At 44.3% G+C, this 17,518-nt stretch overlaps 3 protein-coding genes across 4 annotated transcripts in view; 2 read left to right on the top strand and 1 right to left on the bottom strand.

Moving 5' to 3' along the window:
- LOC133017691 (tensin-3-like) overlaps positions 1-1,002 on the top strand; it is a 30,459-nt gene extending 29,457 nt beyond the window's left edge. For both annotated transcript variants that reach the window (XM_061083841.1, XM_061083840.1), the window contains exon 27: positions 68-1,002. In XM_061083841.1, coding sequence (XP_060939824.1) covers positions 68-212 — 145 coding nt within the window. In that variant the 3' untranslated portion in view covers positions 213-1,002. The remainder of the gene's footprint in view (positions 1-67) is intronic.
- An 8,833-nt stretch (positions 1,003-9,835) lies between these two features.
- On the top strand, positions 9,836-13,929 carry LOC133018441 (insulin-like growth factor-binding protein 3). The gene is made up of 4 exons (XM_061084808.1): positions 9,836-10,301; positions 10,981-11,231; positions 12,031-12,150; positions 13,804-13,929. The coding sequence occupies exons 1-4, from the start codon at positions 9,908-9,910 to the stop codon at positions 13,927-13,929; spliced, it is 891 nt and encodes a 296-aa protein (XP_060940791.1). The 5' UTR covers positions 9,836-9,907.
- Positions 13,930-14,808: 879 nt separating this feature from the next.
- LOC133018306 (insulin-like growth factor-binding protein 1) lies at positions 14,809-16,730 on the bottom strand. Its single transcript, XM_061084626.1, has 4 exons — positions 16,311-16,730; positions 16,052-16,188; positions 15,804-15,932; positions 14,809-15,702 (listed from the first exon to the last, which is right to left on the bottom strand). The coding sequence occupies exons 1-4, from the start codon at positions 16,654-16,656 to the stop codon at positions 15,577-15,579; spliced, it is 738 nt and encodes a 245-aa protein (XP_060940609.1). The 5' UTR covers positions 16,657-16,730; the 3' UTR covers positions 14,809-15,576.
- Between the last annotated feature and the right edge of the window lie 788 nt (positions 16,731-17,518).

Genomic DNA, 17,518 nt, shown 5'->3' with positions numbered 1-17,518 from the left:
AGCAATTTGCAGTTTGCCACCATGTTATTTTTGGCAGCCATTGATCCCTTTGCTCCCCCTTCTGCAGGATCTTCGGCTTCGTGGCGAGGAAATCCGGCACTTCCATGGACAATATATGTCACCTGTTTGCAGAGCATGACCCCGAGCAGCCGGCGAGCGCCATCGTCAACTTTGTCTCTAGGGTGATGATCGGCTCCCAGAAGAGTAAGTAGGACAGAGACGATCACACGGTCACCTGGACAGACTTTTACTGAGAGCAGGAAAGAAACAAGTAAAGACGGAAAGACTGAACAAATGGATAAAGTGTTACGGAGTGAAGATGGTGTACATTGACCCTGGATATGACCTGGATATTATTTACACTCCCTTACCAGCACCAGGACATTTAACTTCATCTTTCAATAGAAAAAATATATAAATCGCATTTTTTTTTTTGTTTTGTTTCCTGTCAAACGAACTGAATTAGACTGAATCAAACTCGCCAACATCTAAATCATATGAAATGTGTTATTTTGTTCCTATCCATTTGCAACTTCAATGTCTTATGCTGTTCGATATGTTATATTCTCATCATATCTTAAAGGGCATAACATAAAGGCTGCTTTTCCTTTTCAAGCGTATAATTTTTTTGCAGACAAATCAAGAAAACATGATGTTAGCATGTGACTTTATTTCCCTCTAATATTTAACCAAAAAAAATCCATTGTAAAGTTTGTAGCCAAAGTAGAAGAACCTCCCTGCTGCATCTTCCTCATGGAATTTAAATTTGCAAAGCTGATATGTATAATTTGGACTCTGAAGCAGGCTACATCACAAACAGGATTATCTTATTTTATCTATGCAATGTAAATGTTTTATTTTTTTAAACTACGGCCTTTTGTGCATGTGCAGCGCGCACGAGGCCTCTGGACTTTTTCTTCCTTAGGTGTTTGTGAATATGACCACTTATAAACCGTTAGATGAAAGTGTGTGTGTATGTGTGTGTGTGTGTGTGTGTGTGTGTGTGTGTGTGTGTGTGTGTGCGCGCATGTGTGTGTGGGAGGAACCATAGAAAAAAATATTATAATGCTAATATATATTGAATTGACTGTTGGATAAAATAACCCACACATCAGTACTTTGTGTAGGAGATCGTGGCCTTCCACTCACAGCTGCCAAATATGATTTTGTTTTGTTCTCTCTGCCGGGACACGGGTCGCGTGGCAGTGTCTGGTTATCGAACACTAGCCAGCGTACACGACTCTGTTCCTTCAGTTTGACAGACGCCGTCATTGCATTAGTGTTTTTTGGAGGAAATCAAAGTGTTGGAATTGCACAATGAAATGTAGTATTTGACATATTTAGCCGGTCGTCTGTCAATGACGTATACCTCCTCTGGGAGAAACATGTTTATTATCCCGTGTTTGTTGACATGTATATGAGATGATGACAATTTTTTTTCTCCCTTTTTAATTATTTGTGTGTGTTGGGGCAGCCATTTTAACCAGAGAGGGACCGAAACTACCACCACGATAAAGCTCTGTTGATATTCTCACATTGATTATGTTCACGTTTGTTATGTTTTTATAATTTGTTTTCATGACCTATTATCCGTACCTCATACTTATCTCATACAATACTGTGCCTCTGTTTATAACATGCTACATGTGAGCGGTTTATTTGTATATTGACTTTTGCATTGTTTGATGTGTTCTGTAAATAAACAAAAGGAAACATTTAATGTAATCCTGGTGATCCCAACCCCTTAAATTAAAAGTTGGACGTAGATGTTTTGTTGCCTTGTCAGGTGCTTTTTGGTTAAAATGATCCGACTCAACCTTTATTGTGAAGAGGACGTCTCACGAGCACCTCGAGGGAATTTCTTCAATTTTGGATCAACTGATTCGAATTTCAAAAGTCAAAGGTCAAGGTCGATGTGTACACTTTTTGTGTTGTGAATGCGATATCTCAGGAACACCTTCAGAGAATCCTTTCCACTTTGGGTGAAACGTCTCAAAGATGAACTGATGAGAGTTTGGTCAGTGGTCAATGTTACCTCACACAACGCCATTTTCCCTCTTGAACGCATCATCTAAAAAACGCCTTGAGAGAATCCTTTTACACTTGGCACAAATGTTCCCTTAGAATCGTGGATTAATTGATTTAAATTCTGTGGTCAAAGGTCAAGGTCACGGTGACCTCACAAAAATGTCTTTGGCCTCTTGATCGTGATATCTCAAGTCTAACATTTGGGAAATTAGTCTAATTGTGACTAGTTGGAACTCCGACTCAAGATTTATTGAAAACCAATTGGCTATATTTCGGAAGTCAAAGGTCACAGTGACCTCTTATGAGTCTGGGAAAAAAGTGTATGTAGACTGAAACTGTACTGAATGATGGAGGCATACAACTGCAGGGTGGTTATTCTAGCTTTACTATTTCCCTAAAAGGAACATTTTTAGAAACTATTTTTGGTGGCCGAATTTTTTCTTTATCTATGTTCTATGCATTTAAAATGTTTGGCTCCGTAATGACCGACCCACTGGCAGGTTGTGTCACAGGTTCAGACTCGGCCTCAGTAGCTGGATGATTCCAGCTTCAGTGTCTTCCAGTAGTACCCAGGATGAAATGAGGAACTGTAGAGAGGAATAGCTACAGTTCAGTTTGCAGCCAGTAGAGGACACTAGCAACACAACACTTGTGAACCCGAAAGGCGAAAGGAATGGTTTAAGATGAGATTTTCTAAGTTACGACTTTTTTTAAGGTGGAACAGCAACTTGTGCTCTGCATCAGCATTTCTCTCTTATGCACATATCCCCCCCACACATGTCCACTGTCTTGTTTTGTGAAGCACCGTAGTAAAAAAAAAGAGCACTGCCTTCACACAAGCCGAGGCAGGTTACTCTAATGGTGCTGAGAGGGGGTGGGGATAAAATTGCAGAGCCAAGCCTGAGAGGGAGGAAAAGGTATAATGGGGTATAGACCCTTCCTCCTCCTCCTCCTCCCTCCTTCACTACTGCCCCTCTGCAGGTGGTGAAAGTGAAGAATTCCCGGGGAGGGCAGGAAGGAAGTGAAGGCCCAGGTGTGGCAACTGCGGAGGGCCCAGAGCCCGTCGTCCTCTGTTATTTAGTGCGGAGTGGCCGGGAAATAAAAAGACGCCGGGGAAAGTCCAGAGAAGCTGAGCAACGTTATTAGACTGGAGAGGAACCTGTCAGCAGAGACGGATATTACACACAGGTAATAACAGTGTGTGAGGGCGCAGGAGAGCTGGCCAGGCTCCTCTCCGCAATAAGGCCCCATCAAGCTCGACTTCCGTGACCTGATATTCCCGATAAGCAAGCGTATAGGAGAACGACATTAAAGAAAAACAAATAAGAGCTGCATTAGGTTTATTCCCCGGCACACCACCACTGATCAGCAGCTATTGTGTGTGTACATTCCTGACCTGAGCGAAGGCCTGTAATAGACCTGGATGCAGCCTGTGATGTACAGTGTATGTGCCTCACTATAAATGGCTGCTTTCCAGTGAACTCTGCAGATTTACGTCCCCTCTCCTCCGTGCACACTGAAGCCAATTCCAGTTTCATTTGGCAGATAATGTGGAGGTGAAAGGTCCTGTTTATCAGGCCGATCGGGCTCCTTCTCATTCCTTGAGTACCCCCCCGCCCCAGCCCAACCCCACCCCACCCCACCCCCTCGGGCTCTGCTCAGGTTTTTTTTTTTTCTTTTACGACCACTTAATTAGAGGGGCAGGGCTCATCTTTTTCCTCTGAGGCAGAACAAAGGTTCAGGGAGCAAAAATAGAAAGTGCATTCTGGGATGGCTGCACAATTTGAGGCCCCTGTTTGGCTTCCACCAGACGTTGAAACCGCAACACGCACTGGAAGATAAACGGAGCTTTTAACGTTCGACCGCATAACGGTTCAGGTCAGGTCTCAATGATGGGGATGTTATGGAATAAACTTTATGTTTGTTTATGGATCATTTGCATGATTCATATCTTGCTTTAGAAACATAAAAAACAAAAATTGTAACTCAGAGCCTTAAAATAGCAGAATTCACACACACGCAGACCAAATCAGTTTGTGATGTGTTACTGTTGTGACTGCACTAAAATGTGATTTATAGAGGGAAGTAGGTTTCAGAGGACCCCCACAGTGACCCCCAGACCATGGTCATGGTCACTGAACCAGAAACAACTAGCAGTGGGTTCAAATGCTGCCTTTGTGCATCTACAGTTTAGACGAAGGCGTAAGAACTGCTGGGGGATTCGACTGTGGTTCCCAACACTTCTGTTGAAATCTTTCAACAGAAGCTCAAAACATTTCTCCTCAGCCTGGCTGGTTTATAGATATCACTTACATAGGTAAGCTATGTAGGTAAGCTATGCTTTAAATTTGATTCCATTTTAGCTGTTGAATGATAATATTAGTATCATTATTTGTTCTATCTCCTTTTGTTGACTTTTTTCTTTTATTTATTTGATCTTTTTTATTGTTATTATAGCTTTCAAAATCATTTCGTTTAATTGTCCGCATTTTGTATTATCAGTCAATTGTCAGGCACTTTGACAATCTGGTATAATAGGTGCTATACAGCTATTATACAAAGTTTGATTGACTGATACAGATACAATATTGTTTATTTGACATAAAAGGTATTGTTATATGTGCAGTTGTGCGACCAGAGAGACAGAACCTGCAGGATTTAACCATCTATCCTTCAATTTCACCCATTTCTGCTTCCCTGCTCCAACTCTTCCCCATGTTCTCAGTCACTGCACACTGTGTGTAGGTGATGCAACTGACTCAGGCTGGTGGGAGACTGGCTTGGGCAGTTGGTTTGTCATAATTGGTCTTTCACTTGTAATTGCTACCACAAATTTGCTACAGATGAGATTGAGTTTCCACAGTTTTAATCCCATTTGTATGTTTATTTTATATTCTCAAATTAGCCGAGCTTCTACACAATCTTTTTCATCTAACCACTGAAGACTTGCTGCAGTACAGTAAGTACAAGGAGTCGTACAAGTTCTCCTGGTTGTGAATCACTGTACCGGAGAGTAAGAGATAATGAGATAATTATGACTTGGCAGTGATCATCGCTATTTTCTGCTTTCTTAAACCTGCAGGAAAGCAGTGCGAATCCTCACTGACGCTAGAAATGTCAACATCTACATGCATGTATGCTTCTTTCAATTGAGTACCTTCACCAAGGAGGTTTTGTCTTCATCCCTGTCAGTTTATAAATGTATATATATATATATAAAGTGTGTGATAGTGTGTGAACTTTGGTCCAGCTTGATTGAATTTGGTAGATATATGCATGCTCCTGATAGCTAGTCTGCACAGGACGATAAAATAAAGAGGATACACGTTAACAATAATGAAATATCAAAAGGAAAATGGCAGGATAAATGTAAAATATGGCTTAAATAACAGGTAAAAAAGTATGAAAGTAAATGGACTTGCACTAATGCTATAGGAGTTGAATTAGATCAGTGATCCATGGTCGGGTGAACCTGTCAGAGATGGCTGTAACTTTTTACACGGACTGATAACTGTCTGTCTTTTCTCTCCGTGTCAGCACCAAACCACATCTTCAAACCACAGACCACCATCACTTCTAAAATAAATGGAGCATTTGCAGGGCCTGCATCTGCAAGGGCGATATTTTACTCCTCGGCCGACTGCAATTTTGTCTTTGTTTACGATGAGTAATGGTGGTGTCGGTGTCAGTGAGAAAATGACACATGACTTTGCAAGGATTGTTGTCTGTTTGAATCTATTTCAGTCGTTTCACGCCGTTTACTGTGGATTAAAAACACTTGGAGGTGGAAGAATTATATAATGATGCATGAGTGACGTTTAGATTCAAACCATGTTTTCCAAGCTGGTCTTAAATAGCAAGGCTCAGCGAATGAGTTCAATTAGGAAAATGAGAGCACGTTTGCAGACGAGGAAATGTGCATGTGTGTGGGTACATGTTCAAAAGTTCTAATGTACAAGAAATACAGACATAGGAAGTGATACAGTCTCGGGGGTGGGGCGCGGGGGGGATTCGGGGCCCGAAGTGAGCGGCGCCACTCTCAGCCCACTTCCGAGCACTCTGCAATCCGTCAGGCTGAGTGCTGAGAGCTCCTCGCTCGCCGTCCTCCACATCGCTCAGGCTTAATTACAGCCTTGGCCCGCCTCGGGGGCCAAGCCTCCAGAAATGGGGACCGTGACAGCTCCACGAACAGACCACTCCAAAAAATAATTAACCGACCCTGGAATTAGATGAAAGGTGGCCTTTGCCCCTTTTTCGGCTTTTTTGTGTGTGTGCACCATTCAAACCACATCTAATAATCGGATAATTGTCAAGGCTCGGTATGGGTGCCAGTCAGAGCAGAATCAAAGGGAAGAGATGATCATATTAATCATAATAGAGACCTCTGCGTCCAATTCAACTGTAATGGGAGCCTGCTCGAGAAAAAAAACAAAAAAAAAGGCCTCTCAGACAGGGGCAATTACAGAAGAGACGGCCATGAGACTATGGGGGCAAAAAAGAATAACAGTGACCGAAGCAGGCTTGTCATGTGATCTGCGGCAGCCTCATTCCTAAACAGTCCCAACCCTCCTCTTGTACTCCAGTGTACCAACACACTCTCTGCTGCTACTCCTCACACACACGTGGACCCCCACTGCCGTCCCAAATGTTCCAAGAATGGAATCACTCACACACAAATGCACACACACAGACCTCCAGAACTGTATGTGCTTTTCCGACCTGTTCGCTTTGGGCCTTTTCCGCAGAGTCTTGCTCTTTTCCCCGTCACCACAGTAACACCATCCCCTGTATCTCCGCACCAGACGCACACAATCCCAAAAGAAGCGTGATGACAAACGGCACACATCAGAAACATAACCGAGTTCCTTTTTTAATAAATGGAATTCAAGGCATCCTGATCGCACATGAATATGGTAAACTATTTGTAAATTATTGTAAACTAAATATACTTTATTTCTTGCCTTGATAAATTGGCCATTAACTGTTAGAAGTTGTGTTATATTTCTAAAAACAGGAACATAAATACAATGAGTGTCTGTGCTAAACATAGCTATTAGGAATGGGCTGTTAGCTTAGTCTCTGGATCTACTTCCGTATTCTTCCTTGTCAGTTCTACAAAATACTGTCTCTTTTTATTCTCTGTGTGCTGGACGTTGTGTGCAGAGGTCATCCTACCTGGTTTATCTGCAATGAAGATTTAATAGTCAATGGTTTTCATAAAATGAAAAGTGTTCACTTGATTACTGTTCACGTATGTGACTTGAAACTGAGAGTATATGTAATATCCAGGACCAGGTATTTATTAGCTACTTTATATTTAGCTGAGGGCCTCAGTGCAATAAACTCCATCCAGGCTGCAGGAGCCATTGCAGGCCACTCGCTCCGATCTCCCAGCAAGTCTGTCTGATTCGTCCATCTTAAAACAGTGGAAAATTGCCCCGGATTAGGATTTGACAAGCAGTTGCGGTTGGGCAGCGCAGCCTTTGACAGTGGGTTATGTTAAACACATGTACAGTAATATCCTGTGTGTGCAAAAGCACATTCTTCACACTCCCTCTTTATTGAGTGGCTGCTCTGCGGGACGACATTCCTCCAGTACATTACTCCCCGTGCCCGACGCTCTCCTCTGCTATGCTGAATATGCACAGGTGGCTGAGAGACCCCCTTCCGAAGAGCGCTGAGTGGAGGAGAGGGAGGAAAATCAGCAGGCTCTTTTTTTGCAGCATATGAAACAAATGTTTGGCATTCCAGTGAGCGCTACTCTGCTGTAGACCTGTCTGTTAACAGGCGGCAGTGCGCCAGGGCTTGTTGGCAACTGATTTAACATTGGCTTCCAAGGAAATTCAAAAAAGCGAAAGAGGAACTGTACACCTCACTCTCCCGCTGTTATTCTTTTGAGGTAATTTGGACATTCTGTGCTGGTGTATCCCTTCTCTCATCTGAAACCAATTAATAGTGGACCTAAAAAATGCTGCAGATGTAATTACGCAGGAATTTTCTCACTTACACATGTGGTATGTGTCCTTATTCTAAGGTCTGCTTTGTCGCTCTTACAAAATGTCCAGAGCAGGCCCCAAATATGTCACACATCCTAAGATCAGAGAGCACTGCTGCACTGTATGTCTGAGAAACATGAGTCTCTGCATGACACAGGAACACTGAGCAGGTCGTCCTGAATCATGTCTGGTTGCTGGAGTTTCTCTTTGTTATGGGCAACACTGACTTTGTAGAGTGACAGCAGCAGTTATTGACTTTTATCTGACCAATATTAAACCTCTTTATTTTAAAATATCACTTCTATGTCTCATTTGCAAAACTGAAGCCACATTTCTGCAGAATGCGGAAATTAAACAAAGATAAACATCATTTGTATTCGTTAGCCTTTACTGTTACTCCCATTAAGATTAACAATCTCTTCTACAACGGAGAACTGGCCAAGAATATATCAAATGTATTCACAGTGACGTGAGGTCACTGTGACCTTGAACTTTAACGAGCAAATTCTAATCAGTTCATCCCTGCATCCAAGTGAATATTTGTACCAAATTTCTTTGAAGTTTCCTCCAGTCATTCTTGAGATAGCACATTCATGTGATAGACGGATGGAGGGAGGACAACCTGGAAACATAATGCCTCCAGCCACTTCCTGTCCCCTTTAACAGAGGCATACAATTTCAATCAAGAATGTATTCACTTTAACATTTAAAAAGGATAGAATTTGTTTGATGCGAAAAATTATTCTACAAAGTACTCAAATGCAGCTGTCAAATAAATATAATGCAGAAAGTAGAATATCCCCAAAATTTTACTTAAAAACTTAAATATATATAAATATTCTACATTCCACCACTGCTTTTGAGGTCATTCCTTAATATAACTCATTTGTTGTGCACTGTTGTAGCTTGTGTTGCATTTAAAGCTTGAAATAATCAACCCTGTGTGTGTGTGTGTGTGTGAATGGACCGGACATGGTTTATACGCTTAAACCTTAACCAGGTCATGCAGGGGCATGTGCAGCAGCCTCCTGCCGGGTCTCCGACCAGTGGAAACACACATAAGCAAACACAAAGTCATGTGAACACCTGCACATAAACACAACTTTGCTCAGGCCAACAAGGAACACACACACACACACACACACACACACACACATACACACACACACACACACATGCAACCAAAGACAAACATGAATATCTTGCTATATGTTGGTTTGTTTTTGCCTTCTGCACATTTAATCTTTCTTTTTATTGCAAGTGTCAATGAAAGTTGGAGGACCACATCCCCACACAAATACTGGCGCCCCCTATGAATGAATCCGCGTACTGCAGGAGCTACTGTGTGTGGGCTCCTCGGGCTGAGACCTGATACACATTACAAACATTTCTGTGGATGTTTCTCTTGGGTTGCCTGATTATTTCCTAGAATGTGTGTCTAATAACCCGATGTTCTGCATTACATTTTTTTTTAAACGTATGCAGGATATTCAGACCTCAAACCCCCCACAGCTGAGGTTTAAAAAAAAGAAAAAAGTAAAGTAGAAAAAAAAAATGCACTGGCCAATCATTTTTTCTTGCATTTCATTCCAAATTCTTCTTAAAGAGCCAATACAGTGCATGTGTTCCTGCTGGTGCGCTGCGTAATGTGCGTAATTCCTCGGCTCGCTGGTCTGAGGGTTTAAAAGCCCAAACGGAGTCGAGGCAATTCATCAGGAGACCACAAGCTATGCGGGGGTGTGACTACAGTTACCGGGGTCTATATATATTGGGATGCTGTAGCTGGTGGCTTTATGTGAATGGGAGAGAAGCTGCCCAGGAGAAAAGTCCAGTACAGTGCCCAGCAAACCGAGCAGTGCGCCACCACCACTCCGACTCCACACATGCTCCAGGACGCAGCCATGGATTCCCGTCTCCGCGCACTTTGCATGACATTCGTGCTGGCCTCGTTCGGCCGGAGGTCAGGTGCGGTGGGAGCAGTGATCCGATGCGAGCCCTGCGACCCCGGTGCCCGGCTCCTGTGCAAGCCTCTTCCCAAGGACTGCGCCGAGCGGGTCCGGGAGCCGGGCTGCGGCTGCTGCTCGACCTGCGCGCTCAGCTCCGGGCAGCCGTGCGGGGTGTACACCGGGAGATGTGGCTCCGGGATGACATGTCAGCATCAGCCCGGAGAGACGAAGCCTCTGCAGGCTCTGCTGGAGGGACGAGGCATCTGTGCAAACTCCACCAGCAGCAGGAGACTCGCAGTCAGACCCACACCTCCGGTCAACGAGCTGCCAGGTGAGTCGTCTGATCCATAAGCGTCCTGCATGTGGATCAAACGCGCCTTAACGCACAGATTTACTCATAATGCATCTGCAAGTCTCTTGGATTAAGAAATATGTGACTCATGTGGCAGTAATATCATTTCTATATCGATTGTTGCGTGATGTGATCTATTCTTTAACTGATGCACAAGAGTTTTTAATGACACAATATCATTCTGAAAGTCCAAATAGACTCAATAACTGATGATGCTGTGGGAATCTTCTTCATGTGTGGAAAGAGGATGATAACACTGTTGATTCCCTTCTAAGACAGAGTTTTGATACTTAAAAAAATGTGCAGCCCAATATAAATATGTGAGGAGCTGAACCTACCTGCATCAACCAGTAAAGATGAATTATGATCAGATTTTTTTTTATTTTTGACGAGTGGTTAGTTTGTGACGTCATAAAGGAACTAAAAGAAAGTGATAGTACTCATGTTGCATATTTCTTGAATTTCCTGCGAGAACTGAAAGACAGATGTAATTTCAGGAGATGCCTTTGAAAAATGGAGCATTAGCTTATGTCCCCCCCCGCCCAAAAAAAAAACATTCAAAACTTTGTCTGAATTACGATTTTGTTATCTCAAAATCTTAGATTATATATCCTTGTGTACTCATATGTAGTAAACAAGTGTTTTCCTCAAACTTCAGCAGAGGGTATTGATGCTCAGGACGAGGAGCGGAACTCCACCGGCCCAGGCCTCCAGGTCTTGTTGAGCACCCACAGGCCCACGGGACCCCTCAGACCCCCGCTTCTCCCTTTCTTCCCCTCCGCCAAGTCAGAAGTCCTGAGACAGGAGCAGCAGAGGCGAACCCAGAGCTTCAAGATGGAGGATCTCCCAGGACCACTCATCACCGACCAGCAGAACTTCTCTCTGGAGACCAAACAGGAGCCTGAGTATGTGAGTATCACAACTGGTATTTTTCTCTCTCCAGAGCACACTGGAGGGAGGAATGTTTTTCTCCTCTTCCTCTGTGTTTTGGTGTTTTTCTCCCCCTGCGGGTGAAGAAATGTTTTGGGTACAGCGGCGGTGAATGGTTGGCAGGCATCGCGAGCGGGAGAATGGCATGGAAGTGAGCGGGTATGGCCCTGCGGCTGACCTGTGTCAGGCGGTTGTTTGGCCACAAGGCGTCCGCGTGCCGGCTGCAACGAGAGCCAGCGGATGATGGATTGGCCTGTGTGAATGCCTGTTGGGAAGCCCTGCTGCTATTTTGATCTCGTCTTTGGACAGAGAAGTGAGCACACACTAGTAATGGGGTTTGACCGGCTGCTTTGATTAGTGACTGGAGCACTTGGACTTGAACACAATCCTTTTGGCTCCCGCCTTGAGGTCTTTGAATTCACTTCATCCCCCCCCATCCTTTGTGTAAAGTGCAAGAGTTCTAAGCAGCTTTGGCAAACTGCTAAGCCCCTGCAAGTTGGTCAGATGAATTCATCTCCCGTCAGCCACCTCTTTCATTTTGCAGAGACCATTGTTTAAGAATTACTGCAGAGTGGCGTGCGATGCAGTGGCAGCCTGACATATTCATTTGCAAAACAAATGTGTTTCAAGTCAAAGTTGTGCTCCTGAAATAAATCAATCATCCAGACGGCATCACCAGCGTTCAAATTTGTTGATGTGCTTTCAGGTTTGAGCTGGAAATAAGTTTTGCAGTGTTGGACAAAGTGCAGTAACTTGTCATGTGTTCCCTCGTCTGCAGGGTCCCTGTCGGAGAGAGATTGAGAGCATTCTCAGCACCCTCAAGATTACAGACATTCTCAACCCCAGAGGTTTCCGCATACCAAACTGTGACAAGAAGGGCTTCTATAAGAAAAAGCAGGTAAATCACGAGGACCCTCATTTGACACCAACAACTGGATAATTCATGCAACGATTTCACGAGAAACTACACATCCTTTAAACATTAAAGACGTTCGGCTGCTGTTAAAAGCTGCAAAAAAATCCAACGGCTCCACGCTGAAGTCGAGTGAGTCAAACGTTAGGTCTCCTGCAGCCCAATTACAGATTTGTAGCTGTCCTCGTGTAGTCATTGGTAGCTATTAGAGCCTCATCACTGCACCACCACACCAGTGAGGTAGACCCGAGCCACTGACTCTGGAGACAGGAACCACAGGGGCCAAACCCCAGTGGGGTTGACGGCTGGGACGACGGCCGTCTAACGGGAACCCTCCCAGGGAGACAGACGTCAAGGTGGCCGCCGGCACCCGATGCGCTCGCCCCATAATTGCTGGACTTTTGAGAGGCAGGCCCAGAAATAGAGCGGCAGCCATCCCCACACTCACATGGTTCACCCACGATCGGGATGTAATAAATGAGTGGTTCTGACGCATTCATATGGAGGCACTTAGGGCTCCCACGCCACTGCATCACAGAGGCAGTTTTTTTTCTTATTACATAGTAGTCCCTCCTGCTTAATGGAAGTGTTCTTTTTGACCAGCAATCATCTCATAACCAGCCTCACGACGCCGGGGCTCATTGTCTTTGTTTATGTAGAACAGACCTATAGTGTATCCTGCTGAGCCCTGGGGCGCTGGAGGAGTGGCAGGCATTTCACATTCGGTTGGTTTAATTTGGACGTTTGCATGATTTTGAGGGGAAAACATTTCAGCTCCTAATAACAGTAACTGTTTCTTCAGAGAATAAAATCTACTCCGGGTAGATTTTACGCTCAAAATAGATCCACTTTTCTTGATTTAACTTTTGATTAGTGTTCCCCAAACATACATTTTGTGATATTTGTGCTTTGCAGGTGAAATTTTAAAGCTCCTGTGGTGCATTTTTTGTCCTCGGTAAATGCAGTAAAGTGAAGATGTATGCAACAGCTCGAGAATCCTGCCTCAGACTCTCTTATCAAACCCAGCTGGGATATTGAGCTAAATCAGGACGTCTTCCCTCCAGATCAGCTCCGACTCCCCCGGCGGAGCAGAAGCACAGTTGCTCTAGCCCTTGAAATGAATGGCTGCATGTTTTACTACAGTGGAGGTTGACCTTTAGTAAAATTGGCAGTAAAATAACAGCCCTTGGGTAGCTCCACAGACTCTGTAAGTCATTTGTAGTACCCATAATTTGGAGCTGTGGGGTATAATCAGCAACAGATGATTCGTACTGGCCACCAGCTTCTGAAAATAGATCTCGGCTCTCAGTTGTTCACAAACGGGACTAAGCAAATATTTTACCAGGTTTCTGTTTACCTTAAAGGTCTCTATATGTGTGTGTAACAGGAGGTAGACCATAAAAGCAGCTCAAAATACCACAGCGCGTTGGATAGCCAAGGCTGCGTCGACTCAGCACAATCTGCCCATTAATGCCTCTTAACTATTGCTGTTCTACTTCATTGAGTAAAGTGGCTCGTTACCCATAATGCTGCACATTCAACTGGATTTACACATTTAGCACACTCGCCCTCTCCCCCTCCCCCTGTTCCCATTTCTCTCCCCTCCTTTTCACCTTTGTCCCTTTCCTCCGCTTCCAGTGCCGTCCGTCCAAGGGCAGAAAGCGCGGCTTCTGTTGGTGCGTGGACAAATACGGGCAGCCGCTGCCAGGTTTCGATGGGAAGGAGCGGGGAGACACCAAGCACTACAACTCCGAGAGCCAATAGGAGCCGGGGGAAGGACGGAGGGCGAGAGGGAGGGATGGTGGCAGTGAGAGCGAGAAGAATTGTAAACAAACAGAGACGCTGAGGATATTGGGAGAGGGGTCAAGAGATGGCTCAACCGATATGTGGATGTTTGCTATTTCTATCTGTTGCCTGTGGGACCTTTTTTCTGAGGCAGAGCGAGGGAAACAGAGGAAGAGGAGAGAGAAAAAAAAGCCTGAACGTCTGCTACAGATGGATTCTTTTATAAGCTGTTTGTCTCAGACCCAACGTGGACGTCTTCTGAGAGCAGGACGCGCTCAAAGAACTGATCTCAGAGGCCGTTTTCTGATCATAAGACAGAGATGTTCTAACTTGTCACAGACATTGATGAGGGTGCTCTCTATTTACGCACAATTACGTGGCATTGCCCATGTGTACATGCCTGTGACGTGTAATCATAATTTGTGTGCTTGTGATTTGTTGTGTAAAGACGTTTGTGTGTGGTCACGGAAACCAGAAAATGTACAGCATGCAGTGCCTTACTATGAACTCCACTTTGCTGGACTGGACGACAGCTCAAACACGACAGTGCATATAAAGTTTTTTTTATTTTTCATGCTGCATCTCAAGCCAGAGGAAGCAAGAAGGTTGTTGTTGTTGTTTCTGTTGTCACTTTACATAAGCTGATTTGTTTTTTTGGGATAAAGGTCATGAGCCGTTATCTCTGAACTCTCTGTGTAGCCTGTGATGATTCCGATCCCTTCCCTTGGTATATATATATATGTTGTTTGCATGTTCAATGCAACCCTCAAAGCTCTATTTTTACCTAATAAAGGCAGAATAAAATGATTCAGGGATTTTTGGGGGGAGTGCACAGGAAAAAAACATTAAGTCACAAGCCATAGTGAATAAATAATTTATTTAATTTGATGCACATCCACAGAATAAGAAGTATATATATATATATATTTGCATTATTTTAACAAATCCAATAATGGAATAGCAGCATACCTGTCATTCCCCTTTACATGACGTTAACAACAAACAAAAGCATAAACACAAACAAATCATAATAAATAAAAGAATAGAGGCAAATGAAAATGACCCTTGATGACCTTAAAGACAAATAAGAAGGTAAGAAAGTGTCGATGAGCTGACCTCAGTGTTAAACCGGCTGAACCTGTAGAGACCAGTAGAGGTAGACAAATGCGTAAATGTTTGTGCTTGACCACTGTGCACACATGCTTACAGCACTTTAAGTATCCCACTGATACCCATTGAGGAAACGCCAACGGAGATACATCCAGACAATGTCAACATGTTGAATGAATGAACGGCTGTATGGTTTTTGAATGAATGAAAAAAGAAAACTGATCCTGAAAACTGTTGGCATAGCTGCGGACCTGTGGTTTTGAGCAATGGAGTTATTTAGTCAGAAACTCAAATGTATACAGTGTTGCCTTATTTACAACTGGAAAAAACAACAAACAGGCAAACATATAAAAATAAACAAAAATAGATAAGACAAAGAAGAATATACAAGTAGTGAATAAATAAGTTTTGATGCAGGCATCTTGTAAATAAAATTAAGTCAGTTCTCCAGGTGGCTGCATGCAGATATTAAATTAATCTGTATGCATCTGGGTGCGTGTGGAGACGTCAATCCCTTCAGAGGGTGACTTCCTGATGACACTCTGCTTCACCGAGCAGGTCATTCGACCCCGGGATCCTCTTCCCGTTCCAGGAGGAGACGCACCAGCAGCGAGCAGGAGGTCCAACCAGAGACGAGTCGCACTGAAGGAGGAACAGAGGAGTGAGAAACCACGCAAATAAATCACCTGTTGAGCTTCAGATACAGTCTCTGAATTTGATTTGTGAAAGCACCAGTTCCTTACCTGCTTGGCCTTGTAGAAGCCGTGCTTGTCACAGTTGGGGAGGTAGAAGGTGGTGAACCTCTCTCCCAGTTTCTGCTGAGAGCTGGCGATCGTGTCCAGCGCCGTGTCGAGTTCAACGTGACAGGGTCCCTGAGAAAAAGAAAAGATAAGGGAGAGAATTAATAAATATATAATTCCCTCAAAATCAATTGCTCCCTCTTCTGGATGGAAGGTATAAATATTTGAATCCTCATGGGGTCTCTCCTCACCTGATGCACCAGTGTGTTGCGGATAGCGTTGACCTTGGCCTTGATGCTCTCTTGGCCCTCGGTAGGGTCTTGCTGGTCGAAGGGAAGGTTGAGACCCAACAGGTAATGCAGGGAGCCCTGGTCTCCTTCCGTGAACTCTGCACAAGTAAAATAGATATTTGAGAATATTTTCTACCATGGTTTTTAAAGTACTTTTTTTCTTTTTAGATCTCCTTGGATATTGTGTTTATCATGCAGAGACAGTAAAAAACGTTATTACCTTGACCAATGTCCTCAGTGCAGAGCCCCTGTCCCCGGGTCAGAGCGTGGAGGGGTCTGGCCTCACCGAGCCTGGGGGTGCAGCGCAGGCCCTGGCCACAGTGAGCCGTGTGAACCCCACAGGACGCTCCCTTCTCCAGGGCGCAGGCCATGCAGCAGCCGCAGCCGGGCTCCCTCAGCACCTGGCTGCAGCCGGCCGGGACGGCGGGACAGTCGTTCAGCTTCTCCTGCGTGCAGGCGGCACAGCGGATTGGCTCCGGGCCCACTAATGGGGAAGACCTCGCCAGGGCCAGGACCGCCAGGGCCACTCCTGCCACAAACGTCAGCTTCTCATATAATCCAGGCATCTTCGGTTGCAGGATAACTCTCTTCTTTCTTTTCAGCTGCTCTGTGTGACTGTAGTTTTCCTTCTAACGTGATATCTCTGAACCAGCAGTATTTATGTGGACATCTGGCCTCCAGGGGAGTTAATGATTGACAGCGGCTGCAGATCTAAAATATTTTGCACAAAGCCGCTGTTAACGGAGGATGACCCCGCTCGACGTGCGTAGATCCAGGTTCACGAGGTCTGTTGTCAATATTGACTTTGGAACATAAAGCGATTGTACATCAAAACAACCCTGTTTTTTTGGGAGCGACCAAATTACTGATCTTCCTCTTTTTGTACCTCCGAGGTTGTGACAAAACAGCCACATAGATCCTACTTTATCAGTAAAGCTGTAGATAATTAGGAACATCCAACGAAACAGGCTGTGAGAGAATAACAGCTGATGACAGAAACATCCGACTGCGTGTGTGTCAAAATAACACTTATTCAGTTAAGTAATGTGGACTCAAACTGTGCTTTGACACTGTTTTGACACAAACACCTTATTTGTCCATCCTGTCTCTTTGCTGGACGCTGGTCTTATCAGGTAGACAGATAAACAAGGTCATTTACCGTCAGCATTGCATAAGCCTGACATTATGGAATCGCTCTGCTAGGACCACAACATGTTTGTCCGAAGAACAGTAGTAAATGCTGGTTTCCTTAGTGTAGTATTTGTCATAACTATCTAATGCCAAATGCATTGGTACACTATGTGTGATTTACAAACTTAAACACACACTCGTGGCTATGGACTCAATATGACCCCAGGATTTCATAATATCTTTGTTTTTTGGGCAGAAAGGTCCACACATGTAACAACAAGGAAACGATGCTACAGC

Source organism: Limanda limanda, chromosome 13, assembly GCF_963576545.1.
Source record: "Limanda limanda chromosome 13, fLimLim1.1, whole genome shotgun sequence".
Lineage (NCBI taxonomy): Eukaryota > Metazoa > Chordata > Actinopteri > Pleuronectiformes > Pleuronectidae > Limanda > Limanda limanda.
The sequence above is the reverse complement of the archived record's forward strand: the minus strand, read 5'-3'. Positions and strand labels throughout refer to the sequence as shown.

Coding starts and splice junctions, on each gene's coding strand:
- LOC133018441 (XM_061084808.1), top strand. CDS start 9,908: ATGCTCCAGGACGCAGCCATGGATTCCCGTCTCCGCGCACTTTGCATG. Junction 11,232..12,030: donor CCAAACAGGAGCCTGAGTAT/GTGAGTATCACA, acceptor CCTCGTCTGCAG/GGTCCCTGTCGGAGAGAGAT. Junction 12,151..13,803: donor GCTTCTATAAGAAAAAGCAG/GTAAATCACGAG, acceptor CTCCGCTTCCAG/TGCCGTCCGTCCAAGGGCAG.
- LOC133018306 (XM_061084626.1), bottom strand. CDS start 16,656: ATGCCTGGATTATATGAGAAGCTGACGTTTGTGGCAGGAGTGGCCCTG. Junction 15,933..16,051: donor GCAACACACTGGTGCATCAG/GTGAGGAGAGAC, acceptor TCTTTTTCTCAG/GGACCCTGTCACGTTGAACT. Junction 15,703..15,803: donor GCTTCTACAAGGCCAAGCAG/GTAAGGAACTGG, acceptor TTCCTCCTTCAG/TGCGACTCGTCTCTGGTTGG.